The 22,074-nt window shown below is 38.8% G+C and overlaps 1 protein-coding gene across 3 annotated transcripts in view; it reads right to left on the reverse strand.

The window, feature by feature from the left end:
* Positions 1 to 3,402: 3,402 nt before the first annotated feature.
* Positions 3,403 to 22,074, reverse strand: part of Syt14 (Synaptotagmin 14) — a 136,340-nt gene continuing 117,668 nt past the window's right edge. The window contains exons 10-11 of one of the 3 annotated variants that reach the window (XM_070090898.1): positions 16,184 to 16,325; positions 3,403 to 4,435 (exon numbers count right to left, since the gene is read on the reverse strand). In XM_070090898.1, the coding sequence (XP_069946999.1) occupies positions 4,238 to 4,435; positions 16,184 to 16,325 (340 nt within the window). In that variant the 3' untranslated portion in view covers positions 3,403 to 4,237. Of the gene's footprint in view, positions 4,436 to 16,183; positions 16,344 to 22,074 lie in introns of all 3 variants that reach the window. The other 2 variants (XM_070090897.1, XM_070090899.1) reach the window with 2 other exon arrangements.

A 22,074-nucleotide genomic window follows, 5' to 3' on the forward strand; every position in this document is an offset into this window, starting at 1 on the left:
AGTGTTAACTGAGCCAACACCACGTGTACATGTTCCAGTGAACTACCATTTGTTAACAGTGGTAATGCTGTCATGAACAAGAAAATGCTTTCACTGAAAAAAAAATGAACTTGGAAAACTATATGGGTGAAATCTGGTTTGTATTTTATAAATGAAGAAAATTCGAGACAGTTTCTGCAATGCAGCTCCTTTGAGTCATCGTGTATGCTGACAGCAAGAAGCAGAGACAGCGAAATATCATAGCCAAAATGATCAAAGCTTTGGAACTGAATACCTCAAGATGACGTCTGTACTTCTGCAAAGGCTCTGGGACCGAACACTTTGATATATGCAATTCTTTAGCTGTAGCTTTCAAGAGTGAGGGACTGAACTTCTCATAATCTACACTTCTGTACCATTTTATTCGACTGAAAAAAGCCTGCTGCGCAGACGATACTTCTCGACAGTGTAGATAGCTAAATGTTGCACATGTGTCTTATTCATCCAAAGAGAGTACTGATGACAGTAAATAAAAACACAAGTTGCAGAATTAGCTTTAATTGGATTAGTTCTGTGTAGAGCTTTGCCAAGCTCTAAGCAAAGGGTTGTTAACATTGATAAAGCTCTACATAGAGCAAAACGTCCTGCTAAAAGTTTGTTTTGCAAGGTGTATGTCACTATTAGCGCTTGTGTATGCCAGAATACACGCAGGCTGAGTGTTTGTGATAAATACCTAGAGAGTAAGACACATGTGCAACAGTTGGGTATCTTTACCTGGAGTTTACCTGGAGAGAGTTCCGGGGGTCAACGCCCCCGCGGCCCGGTCTGTAACCAGGCCTCATGATGGATCAGAGACTGATCAACCAGGCTGTTACTGCTGGCTGCGAAACGTTTCGCATACACATTAGCCTTCTTCAGTTAATTACAGGCTGAGAGAACTAACCACCTCAAAAGCTACTTCTATCAAGGCTGATAGATTGATCAACATCAGCTGTGCCTCGCCACTACTTCTGCAGCCTCGATCTCCTCTGCATTCGACAGAAGAAGCCTACCTGTGTAGGCGAAAATTTTATACAATAATGATACCCAACCACTGCAACTGTCTTAGTCTCTACTTGGAGTTATTGTAAACCATTTCGTATTATAAATACACAAAAACGGTGGAAAAAAAGGTTGATAGTGAAACCCCAAAGTTGGTTGAGGTTGAGGACGTCACATCCTCGATGCTGAAGGGATCTTCGATCCAGGGGATATGGAGTTAGCCTTCCCCCCCACCCCCATTCCTTATATCAAAACTGATTACTCTTTGATCCAGGGGAAATGAAGTTAGCCTTCCCCCCACCCCCATTCCTTATATCAAAACTGATCACTCTTTGATCCAGGGGAAATGGAGTTAGCTTCCCCCCTTCTAGAATCAAAACTGATTACCTGCCGTTCCCTAAGCACTGTATGTCTTAAATGTTTAGCGCTTCCCCATGAATAATAATGTTAAATATTACTTTTATAACTATTACTATATAGGATAATAAACGTTAAAACTTGTATTGGTTATAAAGTTATAATAAATTTTAGAATTTTCTGTCTAGTATTTGCACGAATTTAACAAACAAAAACACTTATAACTTTGGGGTTTTACTGAGTTAACACTATATATATATATATATATATATATATATATATATATATATATATATATATATATATATATATATATATATATATATATATATATATAATACCGTGCCGAATACGTAAAATGGGTAATTAGCAAGAAAAGATTTAAAATTAAGTCCTTTCTAAAATTTTCTCTTGGACGTTTAAAGATTTTCCATTTATATTAATGTAAAAATTAATAATTTTGCACCAAAAGAACCTTAGAAAACTTACCTAACCTTATTATAACAAACGCAATTTAATTTATCCTAATTCAACTAACTATATTTTAGATAACTTTACAATAATTTAACAATAAACAAACACAGTAAAAATATATTTTTTTTTTTTTAGGTTCAGAATGACTTGTGCGAAATTACTGCATACACAAATTTTTGCTTGCTTTATTGGGGAAGTAGAGCTTTGCTATTTAAGCCAAAATTGCAAGTTTTATCTATGGTACGACATATCAAACTGAGAAAGTATATTTACGCAGGATAATATTCGAAAAGTGCTGCAATATAATGACTAACACCCAGTTTAAAAATAGTAACACCCTATTTAATAATAGTTACACAATATTTAATGATAGTAAGACCCTATTTACTTATAGTAACGTCCTCTTTCCACCGAGGTACTGTACATAGATTTTTTTTTACCCAAAGAATACAAGTTAGATTGACTTCAGTGGTTGAATTAAACGACAGATGTTGAATTACATCACTTGTGGAAGAGACTATACACGACACACGGTGTTCGCGTCGACACATTCAGCTGTTATTCATCCTAGTTATGTATTAAAAATATGAGTGTGCAGTAACAAGAGTAGTTTGTAGAATAGAAGTTGCTGCTTGAAAAAAAAATAATGATATGCAAAGTGCCCCTTTTTGAAAGTTCCATAAGACTGTTGCTGCAGCTGCACTTCATGCTGCTTAAAAAACGAAATATTGCATTCTTGTCTCCAGGTCATACTGGCTCCTGATGGAGCAACACTTTAATCAGCCATAATTCTAAAAATCTATGAACTGGGAAGACATGTAAAAACCATGTATTTGATACAGTCAAAATTCAAAAATTTATAAAAAAAAAAAAGTTCTTTGACATATAAAAGGAAAGAGAAGATATAAGCAACCTATTTAATTTTTAATGGACTTGACCCCACTAGTAGCCGAAAGCATTTTAAAAATTGAAATCCTATCCACGGGCAGACTCTGAAAGCACTGCTCGAGGGGCTCCCTGCATCAACAGCAATCAACAAAACCCAGTCTGGGAAGTAACCCTTCTAGGTTCTCTATACTCGTTGTGATGTAAAGGTAGTGATTCAAGACAGCAGAGCTGGGTTTTATAGCTAGAGGTTAGATACATGAAGTTACAGTTTAGGTACAGGTTAGGGACGATATATCCAAGGAGACCAGCTCCACCTTCTATATATTTTGGTTTAATATAATATGTATATATATATATATCTATATATATCTATATACTCTGAAACAATCACAGATTTAAACCTTTGTAATGTGCTACATTTAGTTATAATTTCAGGAGGGTTAAATTTAACAAGAATTTAATTTATAGAAGAGAAGACTATTCTGTTTTCCAGACATCTTTGTTATTTAAATTTAGTCCATTATATAGTTTGTAAGGAAATAGAAACCAGCAACCCCTGTATATATATATATATATATATATATATATATATATATATATATATATATATATATATATATATATATATATATATATATATATATATATATATATGTCGTGCCGAATATGTAAAACTGGTCAATTAGCAAGAACTCATTTAAAATTAAGTCCTTTCTAAAATTTTCTCTTATACGTTTAAAGATATATTTTTTTCATTAGTGTTGATGTAAAAATTTTTAATTTTGCACCAAAAGGAACTTAGAAAACTTACCTAACCTTATAATAACAAGCGCAATTTATTTTAGCCTAACCCAACTAAATATATTTTAGATTTGTTTACAATAATTTAATACTAAACAAACACAGTGAAATATATTTTTTTCGTTAGGTTCAGAATGATTTTGGCGAAATTATTGCATACACAAATTTTCACTTGTCCTATATGGCAAGATGAGCGTTGCTATTTAAGCCAAGATTGCAAGTTCTGCCTATTCGGCACGACATATATATATATATATGTATGTATGTATATATATATATATATATATATATATATATATATATATATATATATATATATATATATATGTATGTATGTATATATATATATGAGCTTGTGAGGCTGAATTTTTGCTTGTGTAACAATCTGAGATAGTGGTTAAAAGGGGAGTTCGAGAGTGTACTTGTAGCGCTGTGCCAGCGACCACATCCTTTGTTCAAGTGTGAACCAAGACTCGTGAAGAGAGCAGGAGTCAAGGATGACCTGAGATCCAAATATGATGAAGAATGAGGGAAAGACGTAAGGTATGGCTGAAACACAGGTGGACCTCAGACACATGGATGATCCGTGGTGTTGTAAACAAGCCCACCAACACCCTGAGAGAATATTGGATAATGTAGGCAGACTTAAAAAAAAAACAATTATAATATTCTCAGGTAAGAAATATTTCCAGGTGTCCTAGGATTCGAGCAGGACGTGCCAGCGACAAACCTGTTCCCCTTTAGAATCTCGCATTTGGTTCCAGTGAGCTAATTCTTCCTCTCCAGAGCTATTGAGACCAAGGGCAAACCAGCCAATCATGTCTTTCCTCTTCATACTTCTCTTGGTGTATACAGAGGCCATCAGGGTTACGTCTGGGAGCTGGAACAATGCCACCTGAAATATAATTTGAAAATCAATTTTAGATACATAAACAGATTCAAAGTAGAAATACATTAACTACTAGCAACTATCTTCAGGATAATAGTTAACACTTGAGAAACTACCCTCAGACAATGTATCTCAAATTCCTTCCGGAATTATAATTTTTATTAACAAGCACAGTGTATTAGAAGTATAAAAATAATTATAAGATAATTTTAGGTTAGGCGTTATCATACATAACTGTGGAAATGATTTAATTTCCGAAGCTATAGTGCCTAATAAGTGTTTAATGTGTTGATTTGGGTCAAAATGTATTTGTATTTTGAATGGAACCAACTGGGTTCCCGCTGCGCATGCGCAGACATGCGGGGGTATAGGTCGAACTGGGGCACGGGAGGCTGGAGTGTTTTTGAATGTAGTGAGGAGACTGGAAAAGCATGGAACCAGGAAATTGGTGTTCATGGCGGCCTAAAGATTAATAAAGGCCTCATTTCATAATAGGAAGTGTCGTAACTGTTCCTGGTGGAGAGTGAGGGAACGTGATTTACGGGACCACCGTAATAAAGTGGTAAAATGAGTGAATAAGGGTAGGACCGGGTGACTGGTGCGTCACCATGGACTGTGTCCCGGGGAAAATTACCCTTGGTTTAATCATCACTCATCGGTCTCAGAGCTTAATGGAGTGATCTCTAATGTGTATAATAATTATGAGACATTAAATCATCTTGTGAATTGTAATGTAATTAATGATAATAACGCTAAGTTAAGAGAATGCGTGAAGTGAAATAAGTCGCCTTGCTCCGAGTGAACACGTAAGACCTCGTTGTTCCCATGACGAGGAAAGTGAAGTTCATTGAGTCACGACTTCTAAACCGGGACAAACCAACGGATACCTCGTCCTGCTGGAATGAGAACAGTGTCGGTGTAGCAGGACATCGAAATGAGATGGTGAATGGAGGAAATAAGGAGTATCAATCACCCACAGTTAAGTAACCCTTCTAGTTATAGCAGACTGATACTGGCCAGTTAGGTATGTTGTAATTGGATAGGTTATGGGTGATCCAGCTACATCAAGTGACCCCCAGAGAATATCTGGTAAGTGGTGGGATTATGTACAAGTGTTTTTTCCTTGATGGGTATATCCATGTGTAACCTACCCCCACCCCTCTTCATTCAGTTAAACTAATATAATCTATACAGTCCACAATTAATTAGTAGCGCCGTACTTGAGGATGCTACCCAATTTATACTGGTCTCGGATAGATATGGATAAGATTGTGAGGGTCGAGGGGCCACCTGCAGTGACCAGAGGTGGTTAAGTTTTCTCACATGTCTACATGGGTGACTATGGTAAACAATATCGTTGTTGTCTCCCAAGGAGATTACTCGTATGCATGTAATGTTGAGGTATGTACAAGTAATCACTCCTATAAAATTTTCCACATCTGCCCGCTGGTCCTTCCTGAACCGGATGCAATCAGTGAAAAATTAATTGAATTAATTACTTAATAATTAAGTTACTGATTGAAGAAAGTGGGTATAGGGTACACAAATTTAATCGGTCGTGTGGTGGATGATAATTAGCCCAATTAATTACTAGCACATGGGTGGCTAGGATTTATACAAGTGCAAGAATTACTCACACAAAGTGTCTACTTAAGTCGTATAATTGGTGATTATTAATTCCCTAACCATGGCTGGGTCTGAGGAAGTTAGTGCGGCTAGCAAGTCCATGGATGGCAAAGCAAAGAAAGCGTCACTACAAGCTCGGAAGGGTCATGTTACTAAATCATACAACAAGTGTATGGAGTTAATGAGACAAGAAACGGTAAACCCTGATGAATTAAAGCTACACCTAGATGCCTTAGAAAGTAGATATGAGTCATATAAATTGTGGTATAAGGACTGTGAGAGCGATCTTCTGGTGAATTGTGCAGATGATGCTGAAAGGGAGCGGCTGCTGGATCAATATTATGAAGTGGAGGACAACATTGTGTCCTGCAAAACTAAGGCTTTAGAGAAGGTAAAGGGTGTAGACAATGTTGTTGGTCAACCTAGTAAGGAAAATCAGAGGTGTCTACCAAAACTCCCAGAATTATGCATGCCTGTGTTTAATCCGGGAGAAAACTGGGAGGAGTTTTGGTCTATCTTTAAAGCAGTCGTACATGATAGGAGTGATCTTGCAAGTGTTACCAAATTATGCTATTTAAAGGGACAAGTAAGGGGAGATGCGCATGTTCTCATACAAGCATTCCCAAATGTAGATGACTTCTATAGTGAGGCAGCTGACTTGTTGGAGGTCACTTACGGTAACTTGGAGCAAAGTAGGCTGGATCTAGTAGCTAATTTGGCTAGTTTGAAGACTCCAGATCACAACCGCAACAGCTTACAGCAATTTAGGATCAAACTAGAAAGCACTCTTAAGACCTTGAGTAATAAATATGATCTGGAGGGAGCAGAGTGGTTGTTGAGTGCCTTGATTCAGAATAAATTGAACCACAAGACAGTAGAGTGGCTATCTAACAGATATCACAAGGGTTACTTCCGGTTGGAAGAAATAAGAATGGGCCTGCAGGAGCTAATTGTCCAACTGCAGACCAGCCAACCCATTACCTCTAGGAATACCACGTCTACAGACCCCAGTGGACCTGTCAAGTTCCACAAAAGGAAACTTTATCCCAATATCAATAATCATAAGTCACCTACTAAACGGGGTTACGTAGGCACATATCAAGTGACAGGGGGCAGTAATAGTGGTTCTCCACATCAAAGCAAGAGGAGGAAGTACCACAATAAGGGTAGCCCAGTTGATAGGAGGTCAGGTAAAGAAAGGAGAGATTGTATCTTCTGCAACGGTACTCATTTCTCTAAGAACTGTAATGCCTATAATTCATGGGATGTTAAAGTGGAAAGATTGGAAGAGCTTGCTAGATGTATCAGGTGTCTAGGAAATCATAATGTAAGGGATTGCCGTGCTAACTTGCACCACTGTTATCAGTGTAACAAGGGAAGACACCACATAGCTATGTGTAAGGGCGGATCTAATCGTAATAATGGTAACAATAGTACTGACAGTGATAATAACCCAGACACAACAGTAGCCAACGTAAAGATTGCAGCTAATGTCGGTAATGATGGCCTAGCTTAGGTAGATTTACCTGTGTTGGATGTGGTGATTAATGATAAACGGCGTAAATCCAAAACTGTAACAGCATTACTGGATCAGGGATCACAACGTACCTTCATAAAACGTAATTGCCTTAATGGGATGAAGGTACAAATGGGAGATCCTGCTATACTCAAGTTATCTGGCTTTCTCTCGAATAAGAAGGCCCAGTCATACGACACTGTTTATGTAACTGTCAGGCTGGGCAATGAGAGAAAACGTATTAATGCCGTAATTGTGGATAGGCTCCCAGAGAAAATATCTACAATAGGGCTTGGTAATGCTACTGAAAGGCTTTCAAGTAAGGTAAATTTGGCACCTTCTGGTGTAAATAATGATTCTGTGGGGCCAATAGATATTTTGATAGGTAGTGACCATTATGCCACCTTTGTAAAGGGTATGACAAAGAAATGCGGAGTCACCCTTCTAAGGACCGCAGGAGGTCACGTGATGTATGGCAGGCTTCCTCGTACTGATAATGAATGACTGGAGGAAGCCATAAATACAGTTACGGTGTCTCTTACTCATGAAATATCACCCCAGTATAAATATACTTCAATAGAGGATGAAGTTGAACCTGTGTATAAATTATGGGAATTGGACAGCATAGGGATCAATGTAAATGAAGAAAGTCCAGATGATTCCTTTACTCAAGAACAATACCAGAAGGATGTTAAATTTGAATCTGGACAATACTGGGTGAGACTTCCGTGGAAGCTGAACCATCCAGACCTACCAACTAATTACCGGATGGCGTATGGACAATTAAAGGCGAACTGAGCAAGACACCAGAACTGTTGACTGCTTACGATGATATAATTAATGAGCAGTTAAATAATAAATTCATAGAGGAGGTACCTCCTGAGCAAGCCCAGATTTATGGTCACTATTTGGCACATCACGGAGTGAAGAAGGATTCTAAGACCACTCCTCTGAGGATTGTGTTTAATTGTAGTGCCAGGAGTAACAAAAATGTACCTAGTTTGAATGACTGTTTGATGACAGGTCCGTCGTTGACGGAAAAACTGGGAGACATATTATTAAACTTCAGGGTTAAGAATTATGCCTTTACAGCAGACATAAGTAAAGCTTTCCTGAGAGTGGGTCTGCAGGAGGCTGACCGGGATTGCACTAGGTTCTTATGGCCCGAGAATCCTAATGACCCACTTAGTCCCCTGAAGACTTTTCGCTTCAGGAGTGTATTGTTTGGTGCTACCTCCAGTCCGTTCCTACTCCAGGCAACGATAAATGCACACCTTAAGCGTACGGGTGGTCCACTGAGTGGAGTAATGGGTAAACAATTTTATGTGGACAATTTCCTGGGGGTGACGTCTACTGAAGAGGAACTAATGAGCATATATGAAGGGGCTAATGAAATAATGCAAGGTGCAAATGTGCCCCTGAGGGAATGGAACAGTAATTCGTCCAGTTTAAGGGCTCAAATAAATAAAGACAACCCTGGAGTTGAAGTGTCTAAATATAGTAATGTGCTGGGACTGACTTGGGACACAGAGAGAGACTTGTTATCGTTAAAGTCTAATAACTACAGTATGCCCAATAAATTAACCAAGAGAGTCTTACTTGCGGAAGTTTCAAAATGCTTCAATCCACTAGGCTTAGTGTCCCCACTTACCATAAGAGGAAAATTGTTGATACAAGAAGCATGGAAGTTTAAGTGTGCTTGGGATGAAACCCTACCTGAGGAATTTGTTGACAGGTGGGAAGAACTAATAGGTGAATATGTAAAATTACCAATGTTTGAGTTCCCACGTAATGTGGCCAGTCAAGATGGAGAAAATGTACTCCACATTTTTTGCGATGCTTCGAAATTAGCATATGGAGCAGTCGCTTACCTTCAATGTAATAGTGCCATTTCTCTTGTTATGTCTAAGGCTAAGGTGGCTCCAATCAAATCACGTACCTTACCTCAGTTGGAATTAACGGCCATTTATGTAGGTGTCAAATTAGCCAATTATATAAGAAATAAATTGCGAGAGATAAATATCAGCGACACCGTAATTTGGTCTGATAACGAGGTATCCTTACAATGGATTCGTAATGGTAACAGTAAGATTGTGTATGTACAAAACAGAGTCGCTGAAATCAATCAGATGCAGGAGAAATATAACAGTTTCAGTCAGCATATGTTAACCTTTAATCACATTCCTGGTGACGAGAATCCGGCTGACTTCTTGTCTCGAGGCTTGACTTATGAAAAATTTGTGAGTGCTTTATCGTGGTTTAAAGGGCCAAGTTGGCTGGTGGACAAAATTAACTGGCCGGTGCAAAAGGCACATTGCTCCTGTCGAAATTACGGTGAGCACCGCTCCAGTCAGTAGTCCCTCCTTAGCCATTGACATTAATAGGTATTCTTCCTTACCCAAGCTGATTAGCGTGACAAGGTTAGTGTTTAAATTTATAAGTAAGATGAATATCTCATATAATTTTCCCCATCCCCTGAAATACTGGCTACAGAGGGTACAAGAAGAAACCTACAGGGATGAGATTAAATTAATGATGGACGGAAAAATTGTGAAAGGCTCAATAATAGAAAAGCTGGGGCTGTATTTAGAGGATGATGTAATTAGGTGCAGAGGCAGGTTACAAAATGTTGAATTGGGGGAATATGCTAAGCACCCTATCTTGCTGCCCAAAACTCATCACCTGACAACCTTGATAGTCTTTAATGCCCATAATAACGTGATGCACGGTGGGGTACAGGATACCTTAAACTGTATTCGGGAAACCTTCTGGATTCCACAAGGACGGCAAAGTGTAAAAAGGGTTATCAAGTCGTGTGTAATATGTCGCCGGGTGGATGCCAGAACCTACATGTACCCAGGTCCTCCACCATTGCCCAAGGAACGCGTGCAGTTGCTAAAACCATTTGATGTGACCGGAGTGGACTATAGTGGGCCAATAATTTTAACAGGTACTTCAGATGGTGTTCCCTTGAAGGTGTATGTATGTCTATTTACTTGTACAGCTACTAGGCCTGTTCATCTAGAAGTGGCTCAGGACTTGTCTGCAGAACAGTTCATACAGCTGTTCTGGAAATTTGCAGCTAGGAGATCCTGTCCAAGATTGATGATCTCAGATAATGCCACCAATTTTGTAGTGGGTGCTCAACACTTGATGGAATTAAATAAGAGTGATGATGTACAGTCTTTGTTGACCCAGCGAGGGTGTGTCTGGAAATTTATTACTCCCAGAGCCCCTTGGCAGGGAGGACTGTACGAAAGAATGATAGGTACAGCGAAAAGATGTCTTCGTAAGGTGCTACACAGGAAGAGAATTAATTTGGAGGAATTCCGTGCAGTGTTGGTGGAGGCAGAGAATCGGGTAAACAATCGCCCTCTGTCATACATGAGCGACACTCCTGACGCGGAGATCCTGACTCCCTCTCACCTAATATGCGGACGAAGGTTAGAAGCACCTATCTATAGAGATAATCCCGAGGGAAGTGATGAGGATTACAATAACGTGACTGTGTTGAGTGATAAGTTCAAGATGTTAAATAAGGTAATTACTCATTGGTCCGATGTGTGGCATAAAGAATATCTTCTTACACTACGTGAACACTTTTATGGTGCGCCAGAGGCAGTAAACCGACAGAACATTCAACCAGGTGACATTGTGTTAATTGATACTGAACAACATCGAACATTGTGGCCTCTGGGCAAGGTAGTTACATTATACCCAGATGCACAAGGTGTTGTCAGAAACGTCAAAGTGTTGTGTCGTGGTCAGGAAAGTTTGCGTACCATTAATAAATTAATTCCCTTAGAATTAAATGGTGTTCAATCCAGTGCAGATGGAAATCTAAGGGAAAGTGACACGAGTGATATTGAATACACTGACCGAGTAATGCAAGAAGAAATTGTAGTAAGACCCACTAGGAAAACAGCAGCGCAATCTAGAGAGGGCTTTAACGCAATTTAAGTCGTCTAACAACTACTTCCACCCGGCCGCAGTGTGGAAATTATTTAATTTCCGAAGCAATAGTGCCTAATAAGTGTTTAATGTGTTGATTTGGGTCAAAATGTATTTGTATTTTGAATGGAACCAACTGGGTTCCCGCTGCGCCTGCGCAGACGTGCGGGGGTATAGGTCGAACTGAGGCACGGGAGGCGGGTGTGTTTTTGAATGTAGTGAGGAGGCTGGGAAAGCATGGAACCAGGAAATTGGTGTTCATGGTGGCCTAAGGATTAATATAGGCCTCATTTCATAGTAGGAAGTGTCGTAACTGTTCCTTGTGGAGAGTGAGGGAACGTAATTTACCGGACCACCGTAATAAAGTGGTAAAATGAGTGAATAAGGGTAGGACCGAGTGACTGGCGCGTCACCATGGACTGTGTCTCGGGGAAAAGTACCCTTGGTTTAAAATGCCACCCTCAACACCATTGTTAACGAGGAGCTGATCAAAATATCGACTTGGATGACAGCCAATAAACTTACGCTTAACACTGACAAAACCTACTATATTATGTTTGGTAGCAGAGCAGGAGATGCACAAATTAACATTAAGATCGACAACACTAATTACCAGACATAATGAGGGTAAATTCCTAGGCCTATACCTTGACAACAACCTGAATTTCAGCACCCATATCCAACACATAACCAAAAAAGTATCCAAAACAGTTGGGATCCTCTCCAAGATACGATACTACGTGCCGCAAAATGCCCTTCTCACACTATACCACTCACTTATTTATCCATACCTCACCTATGCTATTTGTGCTTGGGGATCAACTGCAGCAACACACCTAAAGCCAATAATAACCCAACAAAAAGCTGCAGTAAGAATAATCACTAAATCCCATCCCTGGGAACACCCCCCCCCACTCTTCATAGATCTAAACTTACTCCCTGTTCAGTACATCCACACTTACTACTGTGCAATCTACATCTACAGGACCTTAAACTCCAATATCAACCTTGACCTAAAATGCTTTCTTGATAGTTGTGACAGAACCCACAGGCATAACACCAGACACAAACATCTCTACGACATTCCCCATGTCCGACTAAACCTTTACAAAAATTCAATGTATGTCAAAGGCCCTAAAATCTGGAACACCCTACCTGAGAACTCTAGAACTGCAGACACATTCATCACCTTCAAAACTACCATTAGAAAACATCTTATCTCCCTGATAAACACCATCAACTAACTACACGAATACAACCTGGTGGTTCACACTTACACTCACTCACCCATTTGACCATAAACAGAAATATTAATCTCAATCTTAAAATAATGAATCCTATGATACTCCAATACTGAAACTATGTACTGTGCCAAAACAAAAGCATTCACATTGCTAAACTCACAAACTAGTATTTAGTCACTAAGCCATAATACCAACTTACCTCATAATTTGTAATATTTTAAAATAAAGAATTAAACTAAGTCTGCCCGAAATGCCTAGCCATGCTAGGCGTTCTAGTGGTACACTCTGTAATCATTATTTAACTACATGTAAACCACACAACAACCAAATTCTGTAAATTCAACATTGTAATCTTTATAGAGAATAAACTTTGAATTTTAATTTTAATTTGAATCATCACTCATCGGTCTCAGATCTTAATGGAGTGATCTCTAATGTGTATAATAATTATGAGACATTAAATCGTCTTGTGAATTGTAATGTAATTAATGATAATAACGCTAAGAGAACGCGTGAAGTGAAATAAGTCGCCTTGCTCCGAGTGAACACATCAGACCACGTTGTTCCCGTGACGAGGAAAGTGAAGTTCATTGAGTCACGACTTCTAAACACGGTTCTCATTCCTGCTGGAATGAGAACCGTGTCGGTGTAGCAGGACATCGAAATGAGATGGTGAATGGAGGAAATAAGGAGTATCAATCACCCACAGTTAAGTAACCCTTCTAGTTATAGCAGACTGATACTGGCCAGTTAGGTATGTTGTAATTGGATAGGTTATGGGTGATCCAGCTACATCAAGTGACCCCCAGAGAATATCTGGTAAGTGGTGGGATTATGTACAAGTGTTTTTTCCTTGATGGGTATATCCATGTGTAACCTACCCCCCCCCCCTTCATTCAGTTAAACTAATATAATCTATACAGTCCACAATTAATTAGTAGCGCCGTACTTGAGGGTGCTACCCAATTTATACTGGTCTCGGATAGATATGGATAAGATTGTGAGGGTCGAGGGGCCACCTGCAGTGACCAGAGGTGGTTAAGTTTTCTCACATGTCTACATGGGTGACTATGGTAAACAATATCGTTGTTGTCTCCCAAGGAGATTACTCGTATGCATGTAATGTTGAGGTATGTACAAGTAATCACTCCTATAAAATTTTCCACATAACATTTTAGGCAGGTATTTAGGAAGCAGTCACTGAAATAATATACAATAATTGTAAAAAAAACTATTTGTCATAAAGAATAACGAAATAAGACGATTTAAAGTATGAGAGAAAAAAAACACTTTCTGTGTAGGGTTTGATAAAAAATGTGGGATTAAAACCTCTTACATTTATCTCTTTTTATTTCACCACTATTTGGACCTTTCTACCACTTTTAGCCCTGTTTCCTGGTGAATGTTACCCAACCCGACCGCTGGTTCAATCCCGCCCGTGGTATGGTTTGTTTGCAATCGTGTCATTACGATTTCGTGAGTCATGTCTACCACTTATTTTCCTTAATGTCATCTCTTCTGCCTCCGTTTTCTCTTGGGATTGTTTGTTTTCTCTTATTCTCAACTGGCTAACCTCGCCAGTTGGAAGACCTTAACATTTTGGGAAGTGGCATCTACCCACTACATATAAAGCAGGAAATAGCTGAAGGACCAACGTAATTCCTAGAAACGACCAAAAAATTGGGCAATATCTGAACACAATAAAACAGTATGTCCACCGAGCAGAGGGAACAGAAACACTGAGACAGTTTATTATAACAAGTAACCGAAGCAACAAGAGACATCACTGAGTCAAGATAAGATAAGATAAGATTTCGTTCGGATTTTTAACCCTGGAGGGTTAACCACCCAGGATAACCCAAGAAAGTTAGTGCGTCATCGAGGACTGTCTAACTTATTTCCATTGGGGTCCTTAATCTTGTCCCCCAGGATGCGACCCACACCAGTTGACTAACACCCAGGTACCTATTTGCTGCTAGGTGAACAGGACAATAGGTGTAGGGAAACGTGTCGAAATGTTTCCACCCGCCGGGAATCGAACCCGGGACCTCCGTGTGTGAAACGGGAGGTTTAGCCACCAGGCCACCGGGCTACAAGTTAAGATTTTCTTCGGATTTTTAACCCTGAAAGGTTTGCCACCCAGGATAACCGAAGAAAGGCAGTGAGTCATCGAGGGACTGTCTGTCTTATTTCCATTGGGGTCCTCAATCTTGTTCCCAGGATGCGACCCACAGCAGTAGACCAACACCCAGGTACCTACTTGTTTGCTTGCTAGGGATAACATGTGTAAAGAAACACGCTCAATGTTTCCACTCTTGCCGGGAATCGAGCAACGGACATTGTGTGTAAAGCGAAAGCGTTGCCTACCAGGGGTGGCCTGGTAGCTTAAGCTCTCGCTTCACCCACGGAGGGCCCGGGTTCGATTCCCGGCTGGTGGAAACATATCGACACGTTTCCTTACACCTGTTCACCAAGCAGCAAATAGGTACCTGGGTGTTAGTCGACTGGTGTGGGTCGCATCCTGGGGGACAAGATTGAGGATCTCAATGGAAATAAGTTAGACAGTCCTCGATGACGCACTGACTTTCTTGGGCTATCCTGCGTGGCTAACCCTAACTCGAAGAAAATCCTATCCTAACTGAAGTCACCCCACTTCACCAGTGATGCAGTCGTCTGCTGAAGAAACCACTAAACAAACTGCATGTATCCTGAAAAAGTGAAAGGGAATCAACAAAACGTGTACCCTGGCTACTAGAGTACACGTTTTTGTGGATTCCTTCTCACATTGTTCTTCAAATGAATGATAAACCTAATGACACAGAAATGTCAACACAGAAATGTCAACTAATACTTTAAGGATATTACTAAGAGCTTTAAGTGAACTTCAGTCAGTTGAGACAGAACTCTGGACTTTAAGACCAGTCAGTCCATCAGTTCTCATTTTATTATGCAGGAAGAACCACATTTCTTGAAGGTATCCAGTAAAATCAGCAGTTTATTGGATGCCACAACTGCAAATACCTCTGTGAGTTTGTTCCACCAGCTGATTGAGACTTAACTAAATGTAAACTTTGTCAGATAAACCACTAACATACCTTACATTATTACGTGTCTTAATGATTAATAAATCAAATTCAGAGACAACTCACAAATATTCAAGAAATGTCAATGTATTTTATTCATGGTGGCATATTGCTAACAATTTTCGAGAAATACCCTGACTTACATTAGTTACCGGAACAGACAGGATACCGGCTCAACACAAGGTTAGTATTAAATTATTTTAGTTAATGGAAGGTCGAGAGGTACGACTGAGAGGCTCATACCAAACACAAGTAAATACACGTGAGTGAATGCATTTGCTGCTGCCTGCACTACAAGGCAAATGTCAAATCTTCTCCCCTAGTGCTATCTAACCTGAAACATGAAGGTTTCTTTAAAGAGTGGGTTAGGTTGGCCCCGACGGACTGATGTTTTGCTGTGGGCAATTTCTTGTCCACTGGATGACATAAGGACCAACTTGACGTAGGTGTCTGGAGCTCGGGTGTTCGCCATGTTCCTGAAATCATCACCGTTCCTGTAAATGACCGCACAAGCAATTACCACAAATTACCTCTTGTAAACAATCAGGTGGACTTACTGCACAGTCACGTAAACTTGTGGAATGAAGTTACATTTCTCTTACTGTTAACAAATGCAGTTTACTCTGGGTAAATGCAGGACTAATCATAGTAATGAGCTGATGAATTCTATCAAAGTGGGAGTTTTCATCGGTGCTAAGACTTTATATCAAACAAGGAAAAATGGAACTAACCTGAGATTCATCAATCCCTTTCCCTCTTCCAACAAGGAAAACAGTGGAATCAATTTACGAAAATTTTATATGCATTTTTTGCGCCAAAACTAATAGCAAACAAACTTACACTTGTTAAAATGTACTAAGTTTATTTATTTTGAATAAAGTAAAGATAACACTTGAAACTAGACAACAATGTACATGAAGAGGTATCTTTAAGTTACTTCATTAATAAACCAAATCTGGGATTTTATTTGTATTATGAAAACTATGGTTTATTTTGAATGATTTATAAATTTATTTCAAAGGTGCTTAAAATGTTTTGTTACAGGTATAAAATAGAGTAGGCCTATTGCTAAAGTGCATCATACCTAATGCAAAATACAAACAGGCTTACTGTTAAAATACAGTGGGTCTACTGTTAAAATACAGTGGGTCTACTGTTAAAATACAGTGGGTCTACTGTTAAAATACAGCAGGTTTCCTGCTAAAATACAAGCAGGTTTACAGATCCCCAATAAGCCATTGGTTGTTTAATCACGAGATTATCTCATCATTTAGTGAGCAATTGGTTAATCGCCGAGCGAATCATAATCTTACAAAGATCCGTATACCTATCAGGAGAGAGTTCACAGTTCGTGAAGAACAGAATACGACCACAGGCTAAAAGGAAGACATTTTTCACTGACACATCAGATATACTGTGTTATGTATGGCGTGGGAAGGGCAGTCTGTGACGAGCTTGCTCAGTGCTAAGTGCCTCATGCTACTTCTCACTTTGGCACTGTCTTAGCGGTACTAGGTGACACCTCTCACTCTGGCACTATAGAAAGCAGAGCCACGTGCATCTTGCTACTTCTCACTCTGGTATTATATTATCAGTGCCAGGTGGCTTGTGATACCTCTCTGGCACATCTTAAGTAATGTCAAGATGCCTCCCGCTACCTTCTCTAGCACCAGCTACAGGAGTGCCAGGATAACCGCTACCTCTCACTGGTGTAAGATTTCAACACATGTAATTCAAAGGGCAAAGGAAGAATTACTAAGGCCATTTATCCATTTAGTTGTCGAGGAGTTTTTGGAACATTTTCAATTTTACAATTCACTTATAAATTCCTATTGAATATATTTTTTCCTTTCTTTTATTGTTGTTTTCTTATTTTACATATCGGTTAATTTAATAGACCTAATGTTATACTTACAAAACTAATAATAACAAGAGAGTGGAAATAATAAATATGCTGTTGCTGTAAGTATACACGCCCATATATATACAGTATATATATATATATATATATATATATATATATATATATATATATATATATATATATATCTTTCTTTCAACACACCAGCCGTATCCCACCGAGGTGGGGTGGCCCAAAAGGAAAAACAAAAGTTTCTCCTTTCATATTTAGTAATATATACAGGAGAAGGGGTTACTAGCCCCTTGCTCCTGGCATTTTAGTCGCCTCTTACAACACGCATAGCTTACGGAGGAAGAATTCTGTTCCATTTCCCCATGGAGATAAGAGGAAATAAACAAGAACAAGAGCTAGTAAGAAAATAGAAGAAAACCCAGAGGGGTGTGTATACATATGCTTGTACATGTATGTGTAGTGTGACCTAAGTGTAAGCAGAAGTAGCAAGACGTACCTGAAACCTTGCATGTTTATGAGACAGAAAAAACACCAGCAATCCTACCATCGTGTAAAACAATTACAGGCTTACGTTTTACACTCACTTGGCAGGACGGTAGTACCTCCCTGGGCGGTTGCTGTCTACCAACCTACTACCTAGTATTTATATTTATATATATATATATATATATTTATATATATATATATATATATATATATATACATATATATATATATATATATATATATATATATATATATATATATATATATATGTCCACTGCGACTAGTCAGGAAGTCGAACCCATGCTGCTTTGACCTGCCTCATGGTGGGAGAAAACTCATGACGCCTTAATCCCCGGGACCACACAATCCTTGTCCTGTGTATTAAAGCGTCATGAGTTTTCGCCCACCACGAGGCAAGCCAAAGCAGCATGGGTTCGACTCCCTGACTAGTCGCAGTGTTGTTAATGATCAATATATATGTGTGTGTATGTATATATATATATAATATATATATATATATATATATATATATATATATATATATATATATATATATATATATATATATATATATATATATATATATATATATATATACATATATATATATATATATATATATATATATATATATATATATATATATATATATATATATATATATATATATATATACACAATTACATATATGAAACGTGTCACTATGTTAACTTGTTATCATAGCATTACCTAGGTAGTACATGTGCCGCTGTGTTACAGAGTTGCAGAACAACTGCTGCAGTGAGTTTACGGAGGAAACATTTTTTAAGCAACAATGAAACATATACTATAACAAAAATAATTCAAATAAAGATTCGCTTGCCAAGGAAAATAAAGTTATGAAGGTTCAGTTATGATATTTTTATATTACGTAAATGATAGAGAATTTAAGCTAGGTTCATAGCCTAGCTACGTTGTAAAATTTAATATATGCATATACAAAAAATTGCATAATTTAATGATCTTTCCCTGAAACACAAATCTTCAGATGATCCTCAGAAATACAAATATATAAAATTCATATAAAAATTACCTAGACACTGTTAACAAAAGAACAATTAACGATAATAGATCATGTAAGCCAGGAAAGAGAGGTCACATTACGCCCTCAAAATCATTGAATTATGATGTTTTTCTATTCATAACATTCATTGCAAGCAGTTACTATAAAATACTTTCAGATATTGTACTGAAATCATGCTCATACTGAATATACGTTATTTTAGCAAACAGGTTATTAAGCTGTAAAAATATTCCAAGCAAATACGTTGTTATATAAGCCTATTATTATCGTTATTATTAGCAGTATTAGTGTTACAATTATTTTCGCAAACATTGCGAAATCATAATGGGTCGTACAGTGCTGAACGGTAGGAAAAAGACGTGTGCAGGGGAGGAGACAGATGCAAAAGTTGATGCACTAGGCACAATATCAGTCTGTGAGACAGCAATGAATGATGGTTTGACTGTCCAAGAAGAGAGCCGATTGAGGGCGTCAGGGAGACGATAAAAGAGGACGGAAATGAATTTTATTGGCCACTGATAAACGGGAAGATCAGTCAGAAGGTTGTGGAATGTCGGCGAGACAGCAAGTCTCAAGAGAGGTTGTTTCTCCGAGAGATGCTTATCTATGCAGCCAATACTCATGCATAGAACTGTTTCTCATAGACAACAGTGATGATGGAAGGAAGTTAACCAGAAACTTTGCTTTGACTGAAAACTTCTAATCGGTCCCCAGTGTAGATCAGTGACTGTTAACAGTCACAAGTCCATCGAGAAAGAATACGAAAATAGTCGGGAAAGGTCAAAGCCCTAGAGGAGCTTGTAATGTCTTAAAAAAAAAACTGGAGCGGATGGGGTTAGAACCCATGGCGAGTGAGTCAGTTGTAATGTCTCTAACCGCAGAACGAGTAGAGGTTAGAAGTTTATTTTTCTGAACATCACGTTCAGGGGACCCGACAGAAGGCGACATCTTTGTGGCGAATAACGAGGCTACGTAACCGCTATTAAATACGAAGAACAGTTGTATAAAAGAAATCAAAGCAACGAATTGCCTGCAAGACACTAGGAAAGTTCAAAATTATGACAAAGGAAGATCCAGAGAGGATGCAGTGCGATTGATAATATAGAGGTGCATACTAGTTCACCGCGAAAACGCTGGCTTTATTCGGTAAATTGTCCTTAGATCGCGAAGTTCGGAAAAACATCCACATAACCAACACCATCAACAGATCTGGATCTAGCCGTGTGTACAGGAATAGCATGGGAGTGTGCACCTTCAAATAAGAAGGAGCACAAAGCTGAAGGAAAAATGCGAGACTTCGAGCATGGAAGGGGAAAGGGACAAGGTGGTAGATCCAGCAAAGTACCTCCGTGGGTGATCCATAAAGAGAAGAGAGAAGAGAAGTACTATAAGAGCTATATGGCAATAAACATGGATGCTGGTCAAAGGCAGCAGCAGCTCTGCTGATGTGAGTATCCTGGAAATCAGACAGTTATGCACAATACGGAGGCAAACAAGTAACGACGGGAGTGCGTATTATACTCAGTCAATAGACATTCAGCCGTGGATGAACGAAAACTGTGGAAAGTATTTTCCACACAGCCACCTATTGTAATATGTACATTTTAGTTTTAGGTTATTTTTATTCAGTAATCATATTTTTTTATGAATATGTCATTATAAGATGCTACGTCATTTAACTGGGTTACTTTTTGTTCAGTGCTCTCCGGTATGACAACAAAACAAATGCTGAATGGGTAAAATTAATTACGATGGTGGTGATGGGTGAGAAAACCGCACACGTGGGAGTCTGTGATGTCACTGAGTGGCGAATCAAGGGCCAGGCTTTACATGTCGTCCTTAAGCTTATTTAAGTTATTAAGAAACTATCATAGGAGAAAGCCTTTTTCATGAATAAGAAATTACTGAGGTTTTCAAAACTTGAAGCAACACTGAAGCTCAAATCGTCTTTACATCCTCAAAATCAGGCACTGCGGTCTAGCTATAAATACTTAATGCAGAATCAGTCTTTTTAGGCTGCGTCCAGAAGGGCGTGGAGCTTCATAGTAACTGTACAGCCATAATCGAGCGCTTAGGTAAAACCAGCTCCTAGTGAAGACGAAGAAAAACTTGATGATCTGCTCCCATGGATAATGCGGCAAAATTTTAAGCTCAATCTACCGAGACATTTCACTTTCAGAAACATAGTATAGGAATTCTACGACATTCTGCAATGAAAAAAGTAGGCCAAGAAATTTTACCGTCTGGCAAACTGGGATGGGAGATCCCCACAGAGAAACCATAGATCAAGGACTGAAAGGAAATGGAGTGGGTTTTGGACACAACCTAAACCCGTTCGACATAGCCCAGTCAAAAGCATAATCTTCTGCACGTTACAGTCAGGACGTTACCTGTTGGAAGCTTATAACAGTACAAGCAATCGCAAAATCATGCACATATACAGAGGATCAAATCTCTCTGAGGGAGAAGAGGCAAGACCAGTGATGGTGATCAGGAATAAGGCTATGCCGATGACGCACCCTTGGTGAACCCTTTCATCTTGAACGAAGTCTGGGGAGAAAGTATTAGCAATACGGACGTCAAAGTGCCGTTCTCCTATAAAGGCTCTAAGAAAAAAAAAACAAAGTTTTGAAAGTCATAAGAATGGACCTGAGATAAGATGTTACAACACATCTCGTCCCTTAAATTGTTGGTGTTAATTTAAGTAGGAAGTATTTCAGCATGGGACGTTAAAGAAACCTTAATACAAAACTTCCATAACAAGGAACTATCATAAGAGGGAATTTTCTTAAAAAAATGGGGT

Source organism: Cherax quadricarinatus, chromosome 33 (assembly GCF_038502225.1).
Source record: "Cherax quadricarinatus isolate ZL_2023a chromosome 33, ASM3850222v1, whole genome shotgun sequence".
NCBI classification, from domain to species: Eukaryota; Metazoa; Arthropoda; class Malacostraca; order Decapoda; family Parastacidae; genus Cherax; species Cherax quadricarinatus.